The sequence below is a fragment of the Pituophis catenifer genome, unplaced genomic scaffold (genome assembly GCF_029215685.1).
Source record: "Pituophis catenifer annectens isolate HBS135680 unplaced genomic scaffold, rPitCat1.0.hap2 SCAF_1, whole genome shotgun sequence".
NCBI classification, from domain to species: domain Eukaryota; kingdom Metazoa; phylum Chordata; class Lepidosauria; order Squamata; family Colubridae; genus Pituophis; species Pituophis catenifer.
This window is the reverse complement of record NW_027256881.1, coordinates 247,821,318-247,840,819: the sequence shown is the minus strand read 5'-3', so window position 1 is coordinate 247,840,819 and position 19,502 is coordinate 247,821,318. Positions and strand designations below refer to the sequence as shown.

The 19,502-nt window shown below is 41.9% G+C and overlaps 1 protein-coding gene across 1 annotated transcript; it reads left to right on the top strand.

The window, feature by feature from the left end:
• The first annotated feature begins 9,756 nt into the window (after window positions 1–9,756).
• On the top strand, window positions 9,757–10,491 carry ASCL2 (achaete-scute family bHLH transcription factor 2). The gene has a single exon (XM_070957412.1). The coding sequence runs from the start codon at window positions 9,757–9,759 to the stop codon at window positions 10,489–10,491; it is 735 nt and encodes a 244-aa protein (XP_070813513.1).
• The last annotated feature ends 9,011 nt before the right edge of the window (window positions 10,492–19,502 follow it).

Sequence of the window (19,502 nt, the reverse complement as noted above, 5' to 3'; positions counted from 1 at the left end):
TCACTATAAATCATCAAGTTCCTTTTTCCTCCGCAGAACACACACCAACTAAATTAATTAGCCTAAGCTCCCCTTCACAATCACAATTACTCGAGAACAAAAAGCCCCTACAACTCAAGCCTGCATTCTCTGGTGCCTCACAAGGATGCATTGTGAAAGCTGATTAACATGCATTAGCAGCTTCGCACAATCAAAGCTAAAATAAACTTTTAAACCCAGGCCCAGTTCTTTCTGCAAGAAGGGAAGAAGCGGAAGGGGTTGTGGAGGAAGGGAGGAAGAAAGACTGTTAGAGGTTGCCAGGATTAACATTCATGATGGGACTCCGCCGTGAATGGAAGCAAAGTTTGACTGTGGCTTGCTTAAAAGCGAGCAAGCTAAGAGACGTATCCCTCTACACATATACAGACACATCTCTCACAAAGCAGGGAGGGAGGCGAAGAGGTGAGGTAGTATAAAGCTTTTCAGAATGTATCCAGACAGTTTCAAAATAGTTTGAAGGGACTGAATGGGATGCCAAGGAGAATGGCTTGAAAAATCTTTTGAAAATGTTGCCCACAAAGTCTTCAGTTTTCTTTCCCCCCCCTTCTTCTATTATTTAAAAAAAAAATTCCACAGATATATATCTGGTAGTGGAAAAAAAAGACGCTAAAGAAAATTCAAGCAACTAAACTTAAGAAATAATAACATACATCATCGGCATTACAAAGGTAGAATTGCTGAAGGGATTTTGTAAAAAAAAAAATGGATTTGAAGTGGAAATGTAAGAAATAAATTTAAATTCATTTTTAAAAAATGAATGCTTCTTTACGTCTGCATGATGTATCTCTGACATATAAATCCAATGACTCACTCAGTCCATATTGGGCTTTATAGTTTCCTTATTCCACAGCATGCTAATAATACATTTAAATTCTTAATTAAAACAATTCATTTCTCTTGCAAAATAAGGAGTGCAGAAGGAGCCAAAACCTCCTTCCCTCTCCCAAATTTCCATTTGGAACTTACAAAAAACGAAGACAGATTTATTAGCATTCATTTCTACTTATGCTCATGAATAATTAAAAAGAGAGCTTAGAAAGCAAAGAAAATGTAGAGACATTTTAAATGGAAATGTAATGGAATCTGTTTTTTAAATATATATATATGTTGAATTCACTTTTTATTTAACTTTTTATTTTATTTTTAGTTATATAACATTTATTATCAATGTTCAGTATTTGAACATTCAGATTTGGGTTCAAATCTTAACACTGTTAGATTATTTCACATGATGTTTTGAAGCCAAAATGGAAGTGAAGGAAAGAAAATAATATGGGCTGTCCTGAACAACTTGGAGAAAAACTGGCATTTAGAAATGAATGAATGAATGAATGAATGAGACAGAGGGGGGGGGGAGGGAGGAGGGGGGAAATCTTTCACTCTGCATTGTCTAATGATGTTCTGAATATATGAACTCTCAAACTAGTACCCCGGCCTATTCTATAGATATGTTCCTTGCATACTGTTACATTCTGTACTTTACAAAATTTAGTGCCTATAATCCCATATAATTATGAGTCTGAACTTGATATGTAGAATCATATCGAAGAATAATAATGAAAAACTAAAATGTATCCTAGGATATAGGACTCCTCTGTAAGAAACTGGAGGGGTGGGATGTATGGCTGCCACTGCTTGCCAAATGCCAGTCACACTTTCCTCTGTGACATTTGTACAGGAATAAAACACATTTAATTGCTTATAAATTCAGGACTATGACATTCTAATCTGCTTCTGCTCCGCTTCCCTTTCTTCTTCCAGAATTGATCAATAAGTGTACAATAGGCAGAAATTTAGCAGCAGGTTTGTTTGTTTTTTTGTCAATTAGCATTGGTTAAAGATGAATTTGATGAATTTCAATCTGTTGTGTAACTATGGCTGGCACAGAGCCTGTATCTGTAAAGGAAGGACAGCACAACGTTGTTGTTAATGCAAACAAAACAATGACTATTTATTTATATCTTTTATTGGCTCTTAGAACTCTTATTATTTCTCATCTCCTAGCAGTAAAAATAAATGAGTTTCAAGTGAAATAAACTGTTGTTTTGTTGAGGGTGGTACTCTCCAAGATGCAGTCTACCTGGGGGTGGGCGCCATTGGTGAAGTGAGGCTGAAACAAATAAGAGTCCACATCCTAAATTTTCTTTCAATACACCCTCCATTTCTACCCTTTTATTTTCTCTTACTTTTTCCTCTCCTTCTTTGCCCCTCCCTTCCTTTATAAAGCTGGCTGAATGGCTGTATAGAAGTTGAACACTGGGTTGTAAAAAAAATAGAGGAAAAGCTGCATCTAAGATTTATAATTCTTTGACTGGAAGCTGAAGAAGTTAGAAAAAATTCAGAAACTATTTAATTCTGGTATTCTATTATTCTTTAGCAAAAGTTATATAGTTCTATTAACAAATAAGTGATAGGCTCATCATTGGCATTTTAAAGCATCACATCATAAATAAACAAAGCTCCAAGACCACAAAACCTTTCCTTTTTTCCTTTCTGTAGCGAGCAGCTCTATAATGCTTTCAGTTTATCTAGATATTTTCCATTGATGATACTGACTGATATTGAAAAAGAGTACCTGTTCAGAAAATACTACATGGTTACTTCAAATTTGAGACTGATAACTGCTTACTGTCCAAGTTGTGGCAGGCTGTCTAGTAGCTATGGGCAATGTTGCACTGGTACTCTGTCACCCTAATCATCAATTTGCTTTTGGATCGAAGTGCTTTTTATCACAATATACAGTAGCTATACACGACTCAACTGCCAGGTACTTACCAGACACAATAGTTTCTCTTGGCAAGCTTTGACTGTTCTGAATGAGAGGGGTTCTGAAGGTCTCCTGCCCATGGGAGTTAAGTGATCAGGACCCAAGGATATTCATCTGAGGCTGCCCCGATCAGTGGTGGGATTCAAATAATTTAACAACCGGTTCTCTGCCCTAATGACCGGCTGGCCATGGTGGGAGTGGCCAGGGGGTGTGACAGGCAGAATCAGCCTCCTGCACCCAGAGGTACAAAAACAGGCCGCAGGGGGGACACTGCCTCCCCGCACTCTGTTTTCAAAAACAGGTCATGGGGGGCCCGCACAATACCCCCATGCCCTGTTTTGGGCCTAGTAGGCCACCCTGCAGCCCCTTGGGAGCAAAAACAGGCCACAGGGGGCCACAGTGCACCTCCGTGCCCCATTTTGGGTCTAGTAGGCCTCCCTGTAGCCCCCTGGGAGCAAAAATGGGCCACCAGGGGGCCGCACTACACCCTCCGCACCCCACTTTGGGCCTAGTAGGCTTCCTTACACTTACCTGGAAGCCAAAATGGGGCACGTAGGGACTTCGGGGAGGGGCGGGGCCAGCCAGCAATTTAACAACCGGTTCAGCTGAAGTGGTGCAAATCGGTTGAATCCCACCACTGGCCCTGATATTCTGGAACAACTGTTTCTTACTGTACAACAACTTGTATGAGTTTTCTTTAACCTGTTTATTTCACAGAGCATTTAGGTGCTCATGATCACAGAACTACTTTTAATTTGATGTTTAAAATGGGATATTGTTTTTAATTTTTAAGAACTGTATTTCTGTAAACCACCTTAGTTTACAGTTGGCTGCAGTAGGTGGCATGCAAGCTTTTATTTAGATTAATACATGTCTATACAGATAGTCCTCAACCTACAATTGTTCATTTAGTGACAGTTCAAAGTTATAACAACATTGAAAAAATTCTAGGACCATTTTTCACACTTACGACTGTTGCAGCATCCCCATAGTCTTGTGATCAAAATTCATATACTTGGCAACTGACTCATATTTATGACGGTTGCAGTGTCCCGGAGTCACGTGATCACCTTTTGAGACCTTCTGACAAGCAAAATCAATGGGGAAGCCAGATTCACTTAACAACCGTGTTACTAACTTAACAACTGCAGTGATTCACTTAACAACTGTGACAAGAAATGTCATAAAATGGGGCAAAACTCACTTAACAAATGTTTCCCTTAGCAACAAAAAAATGGAGCTCAATTGTGGTCGTAGGTTGAGGACTACCTATAAAGACCACAATGCTGCCCCAAAACCTGCAACTTCTTCCTTGGCTTCTCCCACATCGATTACACTCCAAAGGAAGACAATAGTGGAGCTCCTTCTGTGGGACTTGCTCTCAAGAAGTGAGAGCAGCAATGGTGGGTTTCACAAATTTTTACTACCGGTTCTGTGGGTGTGGCTTGGTGGGCGTGGCAGGGGAAGGATACTGTAAAATCTCCATTTCCACCCCACTCCAGGGGAAGGATACTGTAAAATCTCCATTCCCTCCCCAATCCAGGGGAAGGTTACTGCAAAATCCCCATTTCCTCCCGATCAGCTGGGACTCCGGAGGCAGAGAATAGATGGGGGCGGGGCCAGTCAGAGGTGGTATTTACTGGTTCTCAGAACTACTCAAAATTTCCACTACCGGTTCTCCAGACCTGGTCAGAACATGCTGAAACCCACCTCTGGAGAGCAGCCATAGAGAATGCAAAGGGATTTAAAGGCCTGGAATATGGAAACAACTACAGTACTCTCATTCAACTTGCAGGAATAAATTCAAAAATATCAACTAAAAGTCCTTAAAAAACAACATGGTAAAACCATTTAAGGATGACATAGAAAAACTTACTGTATGTCTCTACTGGTATGTGGATGAGGGGGAAATCAGGTGATTGGAAAATTGAGTTTGGCACAGTATCAGTTCCAATCCAGATTAAACAAGTGAAGCCACAGACAAAACTCTGGAGGTATTTTTTTCCCCTTTCTTCCTTTAGCCTGATCTCGAACATTTATTTAAACTCTACAACACAAAGCAGTCTATTTTGGCAACAAATGGTATTTAAACATTCTTTTGATTATTCCTTTAAAACTGTAACTCGGCCCTAAGTTGATGAAAGAGCTGAGTATGCAATTAAATAAATGTTGCACGGAGGGTTTGTTATTGTATAAACAAATCTAGACCATTGCAGTAAGTAACACTGAGAATTTACAATGTTTGCAAAGAACAAGTAGACAAGGTTCTACTGTGTTTTCTCTTGTAAAGAGAAAACGAACCCAAGAGAACAGGCAACTCCTCTTTTTCATTTAAAACAGAAGAGAAGGTGGGGTGGGATATACTTGAGAGGGATGTTGATACAACCAACATTATTTTTAACATTATATCCACTTTTGTTTCTTTTCCTATACAGGTAGTCCTTGACTTACAAACACAATTGATGCCAAAATTTATGTTAAAATTTATGAGATGGCTGTTAAATGCATTTTTGCCCCACTTTCTTGCCACAGTTGTTAAGTTAGTGACATGGTTGTTAAGTGAATCTGGGTTGCCTATTGACTTTGCTGGTCAGAAGGTCTCAAAAGGTGATCACATGGCTCTCAGAAACCGCAACCATCATAAACATGAGCTAGCTGCCAAGAGTCTGAATTTTGATCATATGACCAGAGGAATGCTGCAATGGTCGTAAGTATGAAAAATGGTCATAAGACACTTTTTTCCAGTGCTGTTGTAACTTTTAAAACATTCACTAAATGAACTGTTGTAAGTCGAGGACTACCTGTATAATAATGATGTTATAGAGGAAATATGTGTCACAATTCTTTCTTCTCTTCCTTCCTCTGTCTCTCTCTCTCTCCCCCAAACTTCCTTTGACAAAACCTTTCTCAAAAAACCACGTATTTTTGAGTTGTAAATGGATCCAATCATGAACGTATGATTTCTTGAAAATAATATTAAAATGTAAGGTCAATCTGCAAAGTCATGTCTAGTTTGTTTCAATGGCAGAGTCCAAGCATATCCATTGCATTATTTATTGAATTATATTCTCAATTTACATCCATCTTCCGGTTCAAAAGAAGACTCACGCCAATCGGAGTTGGCAATGTAATATAAATGAACAAGGCAATATGAAAACATTAGAAGGGAAGGCCACTATATTATGCTCATCTATCCAAAAATTAAACCCTCTAAATGTAATGTAAATATTGTTTAAATAATACTCCCCCCCGTTTTTTGATAGGGTTTATTGGTCGGAAGTGACGGTGTTAGTTTGTAAAGGTCACACTGACCTTTAACCTCTACTTCATACTTTCTGAACTCTTGTTCTGATCATTTTGTCCTGAGCTGCCGGTCTACCTGTCCCCTTAAGAGACCTGAATTGCTGAACCTGGACTTGTTTTAACCTTCATTACATAAGTGGATCAATGCAATGCTTGCCTTTTTTAAAAAAGAAAATGTTTAAAACTTTAAAAATCAAAAACAGTTCTAAAAGGGTTTTTTACATTTTTTAAAATGGTTTTTGTTTTTTAAAAGTGTGAAATTGATAAGATTTCTGCCAATTTCCCCTTCCGGACCAAGTGGATAGAATTTTTTTTAGAAAGTTTCATTGGTAGACATGAAACTAGACCTCCCTCCCTTCCTTCTTGTGAAATTGACAGGACTCCTACCTCTTTCTCTCTCTAACCAAATGGCAGGAGAATGCTCAAATAATTCTTTTCCTTTTCCTCTGGTCTATGCTAGACAAAAAGAGGGAATCATCAATAAAAATAATAGAAAATGTCTGTCAATGGAAACCCCATTTCCTCAACCTGCCCATTGAAAGGAAAGTGACTGGTTCTTCTTTTTTGGGGGCACAAATGGCATACGAAAGAGAAAAAAGAGCATTCACCAACTGGAGACTTTGATTAGCACACCTCAGACAGAACACCAAATCATTGCTGGGGTTAAACTGGAGGAAGGGGCTGAGACTTGCAACTAATTTATGTTGTGTAGGGTGAAAGTGCTAAAGGCTGCAGTGGCCTTATATCTCAGCGGCAGACCATTCTTCCTGCATGCATATGGTCCTTCCCAATTCCTCTCAATTCCTGGCAAATAGATGGGGAAGAAATGGAGGTAGTGACAGATTTCATTTTCCTGGGCTCCAAAATCACCGCAGATGGGGACTACAGCCAAGAAATTAAAAGATGCTTGTTCCTGGGGAGGAAAGCTATGGCAAATCTAGATAGCTTACTAAAAAGCAGAGACATTACCCTGCCAACAAAGGTGTGTATAGTCAAGGCTATGGTGTTCCCAGTTGCAATGTATGGCTGTGAAAGTTGGACTATAAGAAAGGCTGAGTGCCAAAAAATTGAGGCCTTTGAACTATGGTGCTGGAGAAGACTCCTGCGAATCCCTTGGACTGCAAGGCGATCAAACTAGTCAGTCCTAGAGGAGATCAACCCTCAACTCACTGGAGAAGAGCCTAATGATGAGAAAGATTGAGGGCAAAAGAAGAAAGGGACGACAGAGAACGAGGTGGCTGAATGGAGTCACTGAAGCAGTAGGTGTGAGTTTAAATGGCCTCCAGAGGATGATAGAGAACAGGAAAGCCTGGAGGAACGTTGTCCATGGGGTCGCAATGGGTCGGACATGACTTTGCAACTAACAACAACAAAAAAGAGAAGGGAACTCAGGTTGCAAATCTGCAGTCTGGACAGATCAGATGGCAGATGAAGTGGTCCGATTCAGAAAATGCATGTATTCTGTCAATATTGTAGTGCAGAGATGGATGTGGTAGCAGGTGCAAAATAATTTTTATGTCCCCAGATAACTTCTTCCCTCATTTGCTTGAGTTTGAAAGTTCACTAGTTTTTATCCTTCCTAATAACCTCCTTACCTTTCTTGGAATGTATATACTACCCAGAAATATGAAACTTTTTCTTATGAATATACGTTTTCAAGTTCAGTCATTTAAAGTGGATTTGGGGAAATCTTGAGTCAAGTTCATACAAACATGAAAAGGACTAGGGTGCTAAAACTCAGGATTGTCACCTGCCTCACTCCACCACCACGTATTTACCTGTATTTACCTATCAAAGATGTTTTAATTTATATTCCCAAACTGAGCAGGAGGTTGGTTTCCATTGCCTAAATTCCCTTTCCAAGGCTATGGGTTTGAGTCTGTAGCTCTCTCTGGTATCCTTACAGTTTTTGTGCATTCAGCTGAACATATCATAGCAGTCAGTGTTGGCAGGGGGGCAGAGGTTGACCCCGAGGCCCCTTGTATGTGGGGTGCCACAAGGGTCGGTCCTCTCGCCCCTTCTGTTCAACATTTATGTGAAGCCGCTGGGTGAGATCATCCGTGGTTTCGGGGTGAAGTACCACCAGTACGCTGTTGACACCTAGCTGTACATCTCCACCCCGGACCACCCCAATGATGCCCTTGAAGTGATGTCCCGGTGCCTGGAGGCTGTACGGATCTGGATGGGGAGGAACAGACTCAGGCTTAACCCATCCAAGACCGAGTGGCTGTGGTTTCCGACATCCCGATATAGTCAAACAATGTTGACTGGCGGCCCCCAGGGGGAGAGCCTTCTCTGTGGGGGCACCCGCCATCCGGAATGAGCTCCCCCCGGAGATACGGAGGATCCCGGACCTGTGCGCTTTTCGCCGTGCCATCAAAACATTTCTTTTCCAGCAGGCCGGCCTGGCCTACCCTCTCTTTTAAACTTTTTTAAAATTTTAAAATTCTTCAATTTTAAATTTGTCTTATGAATTTGGGGTGTTTTAAATTTCGTTTCCCGGGCCAATTATTTAATTGTATTTTAATGCTTTTTTAACGCTTGTATTATATGTATTTTATTTGGCTGTTCACCGCCCTGAGTCCTTCGGGAGTAGGGCGGTATACAAATTCAATAAATAATAATAATAATAATATCAAATTATATCTGAAGAATTTGGGCATCTAGAAGAGCCAGCCTCCCAGGTGCAAGAAAAGAGTTCCTCCCCCACCTCCCCATATATTCTCTAGCCACTGCACTGAATATATGACTGTTTGGAACAGGGACAGTATGTGTAATCTTAGCTCCTGCCCACTTGAATAATGGCAGCTACTTCACATGCATTGGGAGCCCTGGGTTTCTAATCACTCAAGGTGGACAATGGGCTTGAAATTATTCAGCCTTTTCAAACTAAGGCAGCTCTCCAGAACAGCAGACAGGATCATTCTACGATTCTCTCTTTAAAAATGCAACCCGAAGAGCCTAATTTCAGGAGTACAGGGAAGAACGTTTAAAGTTCTTGTAGCAAAAAAGCCACGATCGGGACAAAAGCAGAGGTTGCTTTGCTTCCCAGCACACAACTTTTCAGGTGCTAGAATGCAAGCAAGAAGCACGCCCAGACCCCGGCCAGGTTGCATTGGGATGCAAATGAGCTGGAGCGCGTGCTCCTCGCAAGGAAGAGGGATTGTTTATGGAACCTCCGCCAGAGCCACGCGCCGGGCGTACGAAGTTGCCAAGCGAGCTTCCCATTGGGTGGGAGGCGGCCGGGGAGCCAAGCGGGCGGCGGGGATTGTGTGCGTGTGGCGCACGGCGCGTCGCGTGCTGCTCCCGGGGGCCCGCGAGCGGCGGCAGCAGCAGCGCGTGTTGATAAGGGGCCGAGCAGCGAGGACCTCGCAGTAGAGCCGTCTTGACAGAGCGCAAAGGAGCAAGCCTGCAAGAAAGGAAGAAAGAAAGAAAGGAACCCGCGTTCCTCCCAAGCGCAGCTAGGAGTCCCTTGCACAGGTTGCGCACCCAACTTTGACATCTTAAGAAGCGGAGTGCCCATTTTTCAATCGTGGTTTTTTTTTTTTTTTTTTTTTTTGGTACGGCCACTGATTTTGGGCAACAAACTCGGGACTTTTCGCAAACTGCATCTACCCGAAAACCAACACCGGGGTCAATGCCCCACGATGAACAGCGGGGCTCTAGGAACAACCATGCAACCAACAGCCCACGCGGTTTGCAAAAGTTACTCGCTGCACGGTTACAATAGCAGCGGCGGCTCTTTGGGGATCAAGATGCAAGCGGGACAGAGCTCTTCGTCCGGGATGCCTCAACCGTGGGGTGTCGCCACGGGCTGTCCCGGCCAGGTTCAGCCGTCCAACTCGGCCACGCGCTGCAAAGGCTCCAAGCGGCGCTCGAGTTCGCCGGAACTGCTGCGCTGCAAGAGGCGCTTAGCCTTCCCGGGTTTGACAGCGCAGCAAGGCGGCGGCGCGGCGGCTGTGGCTCGGCGCAACGAGCGGGAGAGGAACCGCGTCAAGCTGGTGAACCTGGGCTTCCAGACCTTGCGCCAGCACGTGCCCAACGGCGCCGCCGCCAAGAAGATGAGCAAAGTGGAGACCCTCCGCTCCGCCGTGGAATACATCCGAGCCTTGCAGCAGTTGTTGGACGAGCACGACGCCGTCAGCGCCGCCTTCCAGGACGGTCTCCTGCCGGCCGGCCGTGACGCTGCCACCGCTACTTGCGCTGGCAGCGGCAGCAGCTCGTATTCCTCCGCCTCGCCCTCTTTTGACGGCCGCGAGGGCAGTTCTGTGCCGGGTTCCCCGCACTCGGCTTATTCGTCGGACGAGAGCGGTTACGAGGGGGCGCTCAGCCCGGAGGAACAGGAGCTGCTCGATTTCACTAGTTGGTTCGGGAGCTGCTGAGCTGGAACGGTAAGACGCCGGCCAGCTGATTTCTGATGAAGCGCGCTAGGATTACGCCTTTTTTTTTTTTTTTTGACCTTCCCAGAATCATCTTCCAGCATTACATTTTCACATATCCCACTGCAAAACTTTTTTTTTTGAGGGGGGGGGGGGTGGCAGAGTATATGGAATATGGGGATTCCATATTCGCACGTAATGCATTTTGGTTGATTAGAAAAAAAAAAAGAACATAGGTGATTTAAACCTCCTTTGGGCTGGGTTTTTCGGATGGCGTTGCGCGCGCGACTGGCTCACCACCCACCAGGCAGATGCAATTGAAAGGGAGCGTCGCCGATTGAAAACCACAAACGCTGGTGAGAATTCTGCTCGGCGAAGGCTTAGGGATAGGATCCGGCTAGTCTCAGACAAGGGTGCTAACATGTCTCTTGGAGGCTGCAATTACTTGGCTCTCCTGCAAGCACCTCTCGTCCCCAACTTTGCAAAACGAAAGTCCTTTCGAATGCAAAAAGGTTACTGGGTCAGCGGGCTTAAGAGTGAACAGGAGAGAGCTAACGACTTCGGTTACGTTGGAGTGTCCTTCTGTTTCTAAGGGTTGAAGGGGAGGCCCCAATGCTTAAGTAAGTGGCTTTGACGTTGTTACCTAATTGATGGCATGACTTTAGTTCTTGGTGATCTCAAGTAAGATATTGCACAGTGTGAAATAGTTTTGCATTCGGAATTTCCAGTTGCAAAGTTTTTTATCCACCGATGTTTCCTGGTGGAAAAAACAACATGGATAAGAATCAGTACTTAATATTTACAAACCTTTCATAGAACGTAGAGTAAGGAATTACGCAATCAAGTAGGCAAGGCCCATGCGGTTCTTTGGAATTTTGTTCGTTTGGTTGCAACGTACGCAAAAGGAAATTTTCATCCAAATGCTATTGTTTCCCACCCAGCCCCCTCTTCTGAAAGAAAGCAGAAGGAAGGTAGATTTATAGACCTGCTCTCCCTATAGAAATGGATGGGGTAGATATTAAAACAACATATGGACAAAACAGTACTTTGAATGTGTCGGCATGCGAAACAATATATTTCTTTAGCAGAGTTTGGTACTTGTGTGCAATGCCCCCATTAGTCTGGCTTTGGGATCAGGGAGAAAGCCTTGGGAAGCTCTTTGGATCTTTTCTGTCAGTCACATGCTCCTAATGGCTTTTCTGTTTTCTTTTATAGCAAGACTGAAAGCAACACTGTAGAACCTCAGTACCTCATTGTCCCAGGCTCCGATGCAGCAGAAGAGGACCGGGAATGTCCTATTTTAACATGCACCTAACACTCTTCAAGCCTCATTGCAAAGGATGTTGGACAGTCAGATCTTTCTAACTACATTCTCTGGGTGTTTGTTTATGAAACAAAAGACTGGTGGTTTTGATTCTTTTTTTAAAAAGTGCAATTATGTAAATACGTTTTAGGGGCCATAGTTTTTATCTGCTGTTGTACAGCAGTTTATGGTACCCTCTGACTCTTGAACAACCAATGAAAAGGCTTCTTCTCTGAATCTAGTGGCAGCTGGAGATGTCTGTCAACTTTATAAGGGCAGGGGTGAAATAATTAAAACTTGATGCTTCCTTTTTCTGAATGGGAAGGGGACTATTTGAACGTCAGAAGTAGACTTTATTTGTGTAACTTGAGCTGCCTATGAGAACAAATATGAAGACTTATTTTTGTGCAAGTCTCCTTAATGCAAGAGGAAAGATTTATAGAAAATTGCTTATTAACCCTATCAGCTAGAAAGTTTGACAACTTACCCAACCTAGACAAATTTCTTAACCTTTTGTACTAAGGAAGCATAGAGCTGTTGATCTTAAATGTGTTGAGGATGTTGTTCACTTGTTTATTTTGGGTCTGGTGTGAAGGTTCATTTATCTAAAAAACAAACTGAAGTTTTATTTTTAATGTATTGAAGGTATTTTTGTATGCACTTGCTAGATTTATTGACTTGCGTATATGCAGTTTTTAAAGAGTATCATATTTTATGTAAATCAACTTTATAAATAAAATCTATTTATAATAGCCTGTTTCCATAAATGTCATCTTTTGTTTTCAGGGTTTGTGAAAAAGGCAAGGCCATAGAGAAATACTTTCTACATTTCAGTTAATATAATTGCGGAATAGGTAACTAGACTGTTTATATTACGCATTTTCAGTGCTGACAAGGCAAACTATTACTTCACATACAGAAGGGACAAAATAAAACTTAACGATAGCGGATAGCTTTTTCACAATCTAGGATTTCGGTATCTACCCTCATGTTATCAATGGAATGGATTCCTTCATTTCTCAACACATTATTTAAACTACTAGTAGTAGTGATATTACACTAAATCATAATCTGTTTAGTTTGCGTTTAAGGGTTACATGTGGATCAGGCTCCTGCACTTTGTGAATCATGATTTATGGCTTAGGATAGGTCAGTGATGGCTAACCTTTTCTGGACTGAGTGCCCAAAACGTGTGCGTGTGTGTGCGAATACGCGTTGCGTGCCCGAACCCCCAAAATGCAATTTGCATGCAGCCCCCGTGCATGCGCCCCGATCTATGCATGTGCACTTGACCCCCCGCCCATGCCCCCTTGCATGTGCGTATGGCCCTGTGCATGCGCCCTGCTCCTGTGCATGGGCGCGCAGGCCCCATGCATGTGCCCCATCCACACATGCCCTGCCCCCCATGCATGCACACATGGCCCCCCTGCATGTACCCTGCCTCCTGCGCATGCACAGCAGAAACCCGAAGACCAGTTGGTTGGCAGGAGGCATGTGTGCAGGAGGCGTACTGGGGCAACAGCTCGTGTGCCATCAGAGAGGGCGCTGTATGCCACCTCTGGCACGTGTGCCATAGGTTCGCCATCACAGAGATAGGTGAACCTGGCCATTATGCATTGCCTTGAAAACCTGACTAAAGTCATCTCATCCATTGAGTTATCAAAAGGAATCTAAGAATAGACACATGTAAAAGTTGCTGGCTGGCTGATTCAGACCAGACACACACTCAGCCCAGCTCACCTGACAGGGTTTTTGTTGTGGGAAAATCAGAAGGAGTACAGTACTAGGTATGTTCATCCCTGTAAGTTATTTATAGAAATAATAAAAGGGATTAAAAATTAAAATAAATAACAAGGCCATTGGGTTAACCAAAAATAAATTGGGGTTTAAAATGGGATCAACATTTGGTACAACAGAATCTATTTTGTAATTAAATGAGATAATCTTTCTTCATTTTGAATTAAACCACAGGGACCAGCCAAAGTAATAGTTGTGGTTTTGGATGGCAATAAAGTAAAGACTGGTGTGGTCACTTCGTGTTGTCTTACATGCTATTTTGCTGTTGTGGTATGCTCAGGTTAAGTTCTATTAAAATTGGTTAACGATGGATGTCAGAATTTGCTTCATTCATAAAGAGGAAAGCATAAAGGACTGACCAATATCTGTTCCATGTATATCCTTAGGTTAATTAGAACTATTTCAAAGATATGCCTGGATTCCCAGTGTGGCAAGTATCATCTTTTGCTCTCCTTTTGAGTATTTCAAAATTTCTTCTCAGTTTATAAAATTTCTCTTAAATAAAAGAAATCCTGCTGGGAAAAGAGAGTTTGCTAAATTATTTTAACAGATAATTTGTTGTTTGGAAATGCAGGTATCCCCCCAGGGTAGGAGGAAACTAACAGCACCATTGTGATAAAGCTGCTGTCTATGCTTTGTGACATTGTAATCTATGAAAGGGGTGGAGTTTGTATCATGACAGTATGATGCTGACTTAGTTGTTTTGGTGAAATTCTTTGACCCTGCAAATGCCTCTGTTTAGAAACAAAAATCTGAGTCTTGTGTGCAGAATGAGAAAGTAGCATAGATTTTTGCTTTTTCAACCAAAAAAAAAAAAGTCAGTGCTCCCCTTTCTAGCCACCAACTTTTTACAAATTTAAATTTTGTAAATTAGAATAGTTTTGGAAATGTCCTATGGGCTTAAGGATACTCAGTAAGGTATTAGTGAATCTTCCTATGTAGCTGGGCTTCACTTTAATTTAAACACAGATGGTTCAGGTTCACAAAAATAATAGTGGTGTATTATGATGTGAAGAGTACAGAACGCTTTTTTTTAAAAAAAAACCCTAATATTTGTTGTTGTTAGTTGCGAAGTCATGTCTGATCCGTCGTGATCCCATGGACAACATTCCTCCAGGCCTTCCTGTTCTCTACCATCCTCTAGAGTCCATTTAAGCTCACGCCTATTGCTTCAGTGACTCCATCCAGCCACCTCATTCTCTGTTGTCCCCTTCTTCTTTTGCCCTAAATTGTTCCCAGCATTAGGCTCTTCTCCAGAGAGTCCTTCCTTCTCATTAGGTGGCCAAAGTATCTGAGTTTCATCTTCAGGATCTGGCCTTCTAAAGAGCAGTCTAAACTAATATACTGTCTAAAACTAATACACTGTATGCTGAATATGTATAGTTCAAATTGTAATGCTGGGAGGTTTGGCTTTCTTAGTGTGTAATGTGTGTGAATCCAACCTACGTGTCTTGAGTCTTGAATGAAAACATTTATTTGGTTAATTTGTCCAAAAAGCGTTTTTAAAAAAATACTTGTGAAATATGTGTACTTTACTTTACTTTACAGAAGACAGACATTGATCAGTTTTGCTGATGGGAACAGAAAAAGCTGTTAATTCATTATTCCATGGGTCAAGTATAGAATAAAAAGGAATAATAATAATAATAATAAAAAATACCAAGAGAGAAAGAGGCAATGGGGCTTCTCTCTCTTCAACATATAGTGTTGGAAGCTTTGGAAATCAGAACCAACCTTTTACCCATATTAACAAGAGACAAGCCTGTGACATCCCTCTTCAAATGGAATTTATCTAAGAATGTATGGATTAATGGTATGCCTCTTCTTCAAGTGTCTCTTATTTGCACCACATGTCCAATTCATGGACTAGTTTTACTCGTGCTAAGTCGTGGTTTAGCTGATTTAAAATTAAACTTCAGTGTAAAATTTTGTCAAATAAATTGGATTCACATGAAACATGACTCTTATCAGTCATAACACACTGACTAAAGCTCAGTCAACCAAACAAATTACAGTATATTCAATGGAAAGTGTGAACCCACTCATTAGAGAGTGGACAATGTGCAGACTTAAAGGAGGAGGAGATAGCTTTGAGCGGTGCCAGTAAAATTACTAATACCCTGCTCAGGAAGTTGTCTTACAACACAGCCTTTGCTGAAGGAAAAAGCAACAACTCATTAATACTGCTGTTACTTTTACTGACTTTTATTATAACTGACAAGGAGAAAAAAAATTTGCAGAGAAAATGCCTTTAGCCAACAGAAAGGGGATTATAGGATGAAGAAAAGTTTTTATATATTGTCATTTTCTTGAGCCTCCCTGTCCCTGGGGAAAAGTAGAGGCGTAGTTCTTTTCTTAATTCCATGTTGTTGTTGTTGTTCGTCCATTGTTGTCGATGAAGACCTTGACACCATGTGTTTTTTTAAATCACGTTAAGACTAGATATGGTGTATCCAAGGATGACTGATCAGGCCAATTCGGGCATAAAATGTTCCCGCTCATGTTAGACATGCGTAGGCACTGCAATTGTTATGCTAGTGACTCTGGTCTTATGCAGCTCAAGCTTATGTTGCGTTTTAGCAGTGTGCCTTGCTTCATAAGCTTGACAGCCCTTGTAGATGAAGCCATGCAAGGTAGGGCAGTTTTGTGCCAGAATTTCCCAGGTGGTCATGTCTACAGTATATCAAGTGACTTCAGGAAGACCTTTCTTGTGTCTTTGAAATGTTTCTTCTGCTCTTCATGAGAGTGACTTCCAGTAGAGTTCCACTCCAAAAGAGCTGCTTGGATATCCATTCTAGATAAAACTTCAGTGTCTGGTACTTTCACTTGCCATCTGATGGCAAAGTCAAGTCATGCGGAAGAATTCAGAGAAGAACTGTAAGTACAAGAGCTTGTTGGCTTTCAGTTTTGTCCCTGAGCTGATTCCCTGATGTTCCCACACAGCGAAGGGCAATCTCCTGATTGTCTTTGCTATTCTGCAGTTAACGTCTGCAACAATAGTTACAAGCTCAGGAGAGGGCACTGCCAAGGTAATTAAATTGGTCCATTGGCTGTAGTTAATGCTCTTTGTGATTTTAGGTTTGTGTACAGTGCACGAAGAGCAAGCTGGTGCATCACTTCAATCTTTTGGATGTTATAGTAAGTTTTCACAAGCTGTGGAGAATTTATTCATACTGCTTTGCCTCTCTGGCTCTGAGCAAGCATTCAAGCCACAGTCTTCAGCAAAGAGGCCATCTCTCAGAACAGTCTCCTTCACTTTGACAGCTTGAAATCTCCTCAAGTTGAAGAGTTTCTCATGCATTCCTGTACATGAGGCTGATTCCAGCATCACTATCAGGAAGGGCATTATTCAATATGGCAGTAAACATCATGCTGAACAATGCGGGTGCAAGCACCCAACCCTGTTTGAAGCCATTAATGAATGCAAAGTACTTAGACGATTCTCTCTTATCCAGCACCCATAAAACCATCTGAATGAATGGCAGCTGTGCAAAGGAGAGCAGGGAGATTCTTCAGTAGTTGTCCCATACTTGTTAATTGCCCTTCCTTTAGTAGAAGTATATGCATCTTTTAAGTTCCTGAGGAATGAATCCTTGCTTCCAGAAAGATTGGAGCAATTTGGTCACTTACTCTATTAGTACAGGACCACTATTTATGTAGATCTCAAGTATGGCATCTGCCCTGGAACTTTGCCACTGAATAGCGGCAGAGCTTCAGAGCAGATGCCACACCTGCAGAGATCTACAAAGCCAGTGGTCTGTAACTTCAGCTACTACAAGCTACTATCTATCCAAGGCTGCTGATGTTGACCTGGGGAATCCTCTATTACCCCATAATTAATAGCAGGTAGTTGGTTGAGGATGCTTTTAAGTGTTTAGTCCATTTCTGTAGAATCTCAGACTTCTCTGTAATGAGAATTGTAACTTCTGTGCTCAGGAGGGGGGAACTCTGTTCAGGAGGGGGGAACTCTGAAAAGCTAAGATCCAAGTGTTAAGGGGATTCCCAGAACCGCTTTAAGTCATTACTATCTGTGTATCCCTGTATTTTGTCTGCTTTGGCACTCAGCCAGGCATCTTGCATTTTACAGGGTTTATTCTAATCTAGACTGTCCTGCAGGCACTGGTAAAGGCATTTTTCTTGGCAACTGATGCAAAATTATTCTGATAGACGTGATGAAGGTGGTGCTTTTCAACAAGAAGAGCCACCATCTCCTCATTGTCATCAAACTTATCATGCTGCTAATTGCTTAACGCATTGTAAGCCACCCTGAATCTCCGGAGAAGGGCGGCATATAAAAATAAAAAATAAATAAATAAAATAAATAAATGGGTAGAAGGACTTAGCAGTGCAGATGAATGGACAGCATTCCTGAAGTGTGTCCAGTGTGCCTCAGCACTTCCAACAAGGTATAGGTCACCAAGCTTGGTTTCAAAGTCTTCAGCCAGTGCTGAAGTTATGCTAGTCTGCCACACTCATTCTTCCTATGGCCTTGCTTCATTGTAGTTGCCTCTTGGATGTAACACAGAGTTTCCCTTTGGAGACAATGTGAGCCTGTGATCTGTTCAACGGTCAACAACACACTTGGTCTTGGTCACTTTGACATCCTGCATGTCTTCTGTCCTGCCAGTGACATAGTCAATAAGATGCTTAAAGCAGAGGTGCATATAGGAAGTCTTATTAAAGATAGGCAGACAGTAAGTTGTGTGGGTGATGAGGAGGCAGTATACTGCACAGTAAGAGTAGGCTGTTACTGTTACACTCTCCCATCCATGTCTCCCAATGATTCCCTGCCTGGCTGCAGACTCACACCCTACTCTTGCATTAAAATTGATGAGCGTGATCAGCTTGTTAGTAGAGCATCTAGTTCTTCATAAAACTTGTTTTTCATCTTGTCCGGGTTGGTCATTATAGGAGTGTAAGTGCTGATCAGGATAGTTTGATTTCTGTTGTGGAAGTGAAAAATGTAGTTTTCCAGAAGAGGACACTTGTCAACTAGCTTTATATTATTGGAATGAAAACAACCTGGATATGTCACTGAAGACCCAATAATGGGTCTTATTTCAAAGAAAACATATTTGAGATGTAGGTTCCAGAAGTGCAAGTTGGATTAAATGAAACAATTATTTAGACGGAACATTTTAAAAATATATTTAGGCCAGAGGTTGTCAGGTTCGGCTTCCCAGGTCAAGGTCAAATGTGAGTCAGAACCCAAATTACAAAGCTGGGGTTTCAAAGGAGCATCATCCAAATCCATAGAATTCCAATTTCTGGGTTGGTCCTAGTGACCATGATCAGAGCACCTCTCTCTCTCATCTGGTTGCAGGTGTATTGTTCTATTGACTTTACGTCTCCTGGATATTGAATTCATATCTCCATATTTCCAGCAATTAACTGGCTATCCTCTTACAGAAGAATCAATGTCACATATATGAATGGCTATCTTTTCACAATTTGAATCACTATGTAGCTGAAATATGCCAGAAATACAAAAAAGGCACAGAGTGTATTCCATTGGAGGCAGTTTGCTTTTGAAACAAGCTTCTGCTTTCTCAAACAGTAATTCTCACCTTGGTATTTTCTCCATCTGGCTGAGATATAAATCATATGTGTACATCCATACATGGGCCAATTTCTACCAGTCAACAGAAACTCAGTATAGGGCATGGAAAAAATACTTACTAAAAATGCTCAATAAAAACCAACAACAACAAACTAGCACAAGGGGCATCACATAGAGGCAGTTTGTTCTAGTGTTTAAGGCACCAGGCTGGAAATCAGGAGACTATGAATTCTAGTCCCATCTTAGGTATGAAAGTTGGCTAGGTGATTTTGGGTCAGTCACTATCTCAGCCCAACCCGCCAGAAAGGGTTGCTGTGAGATTAATAGGAGAATAACATATGCTTGCTGCCTTGA

Excerpts from the sequence above, each read along its gene's own strand:
- ASCL2 (XM_070957412.1), top strand. The coding sequence starts at position 9,757 with ATGAACAGCGGGGCTCTAGGAACAACCATGCAACCAACAGCCCACGCG.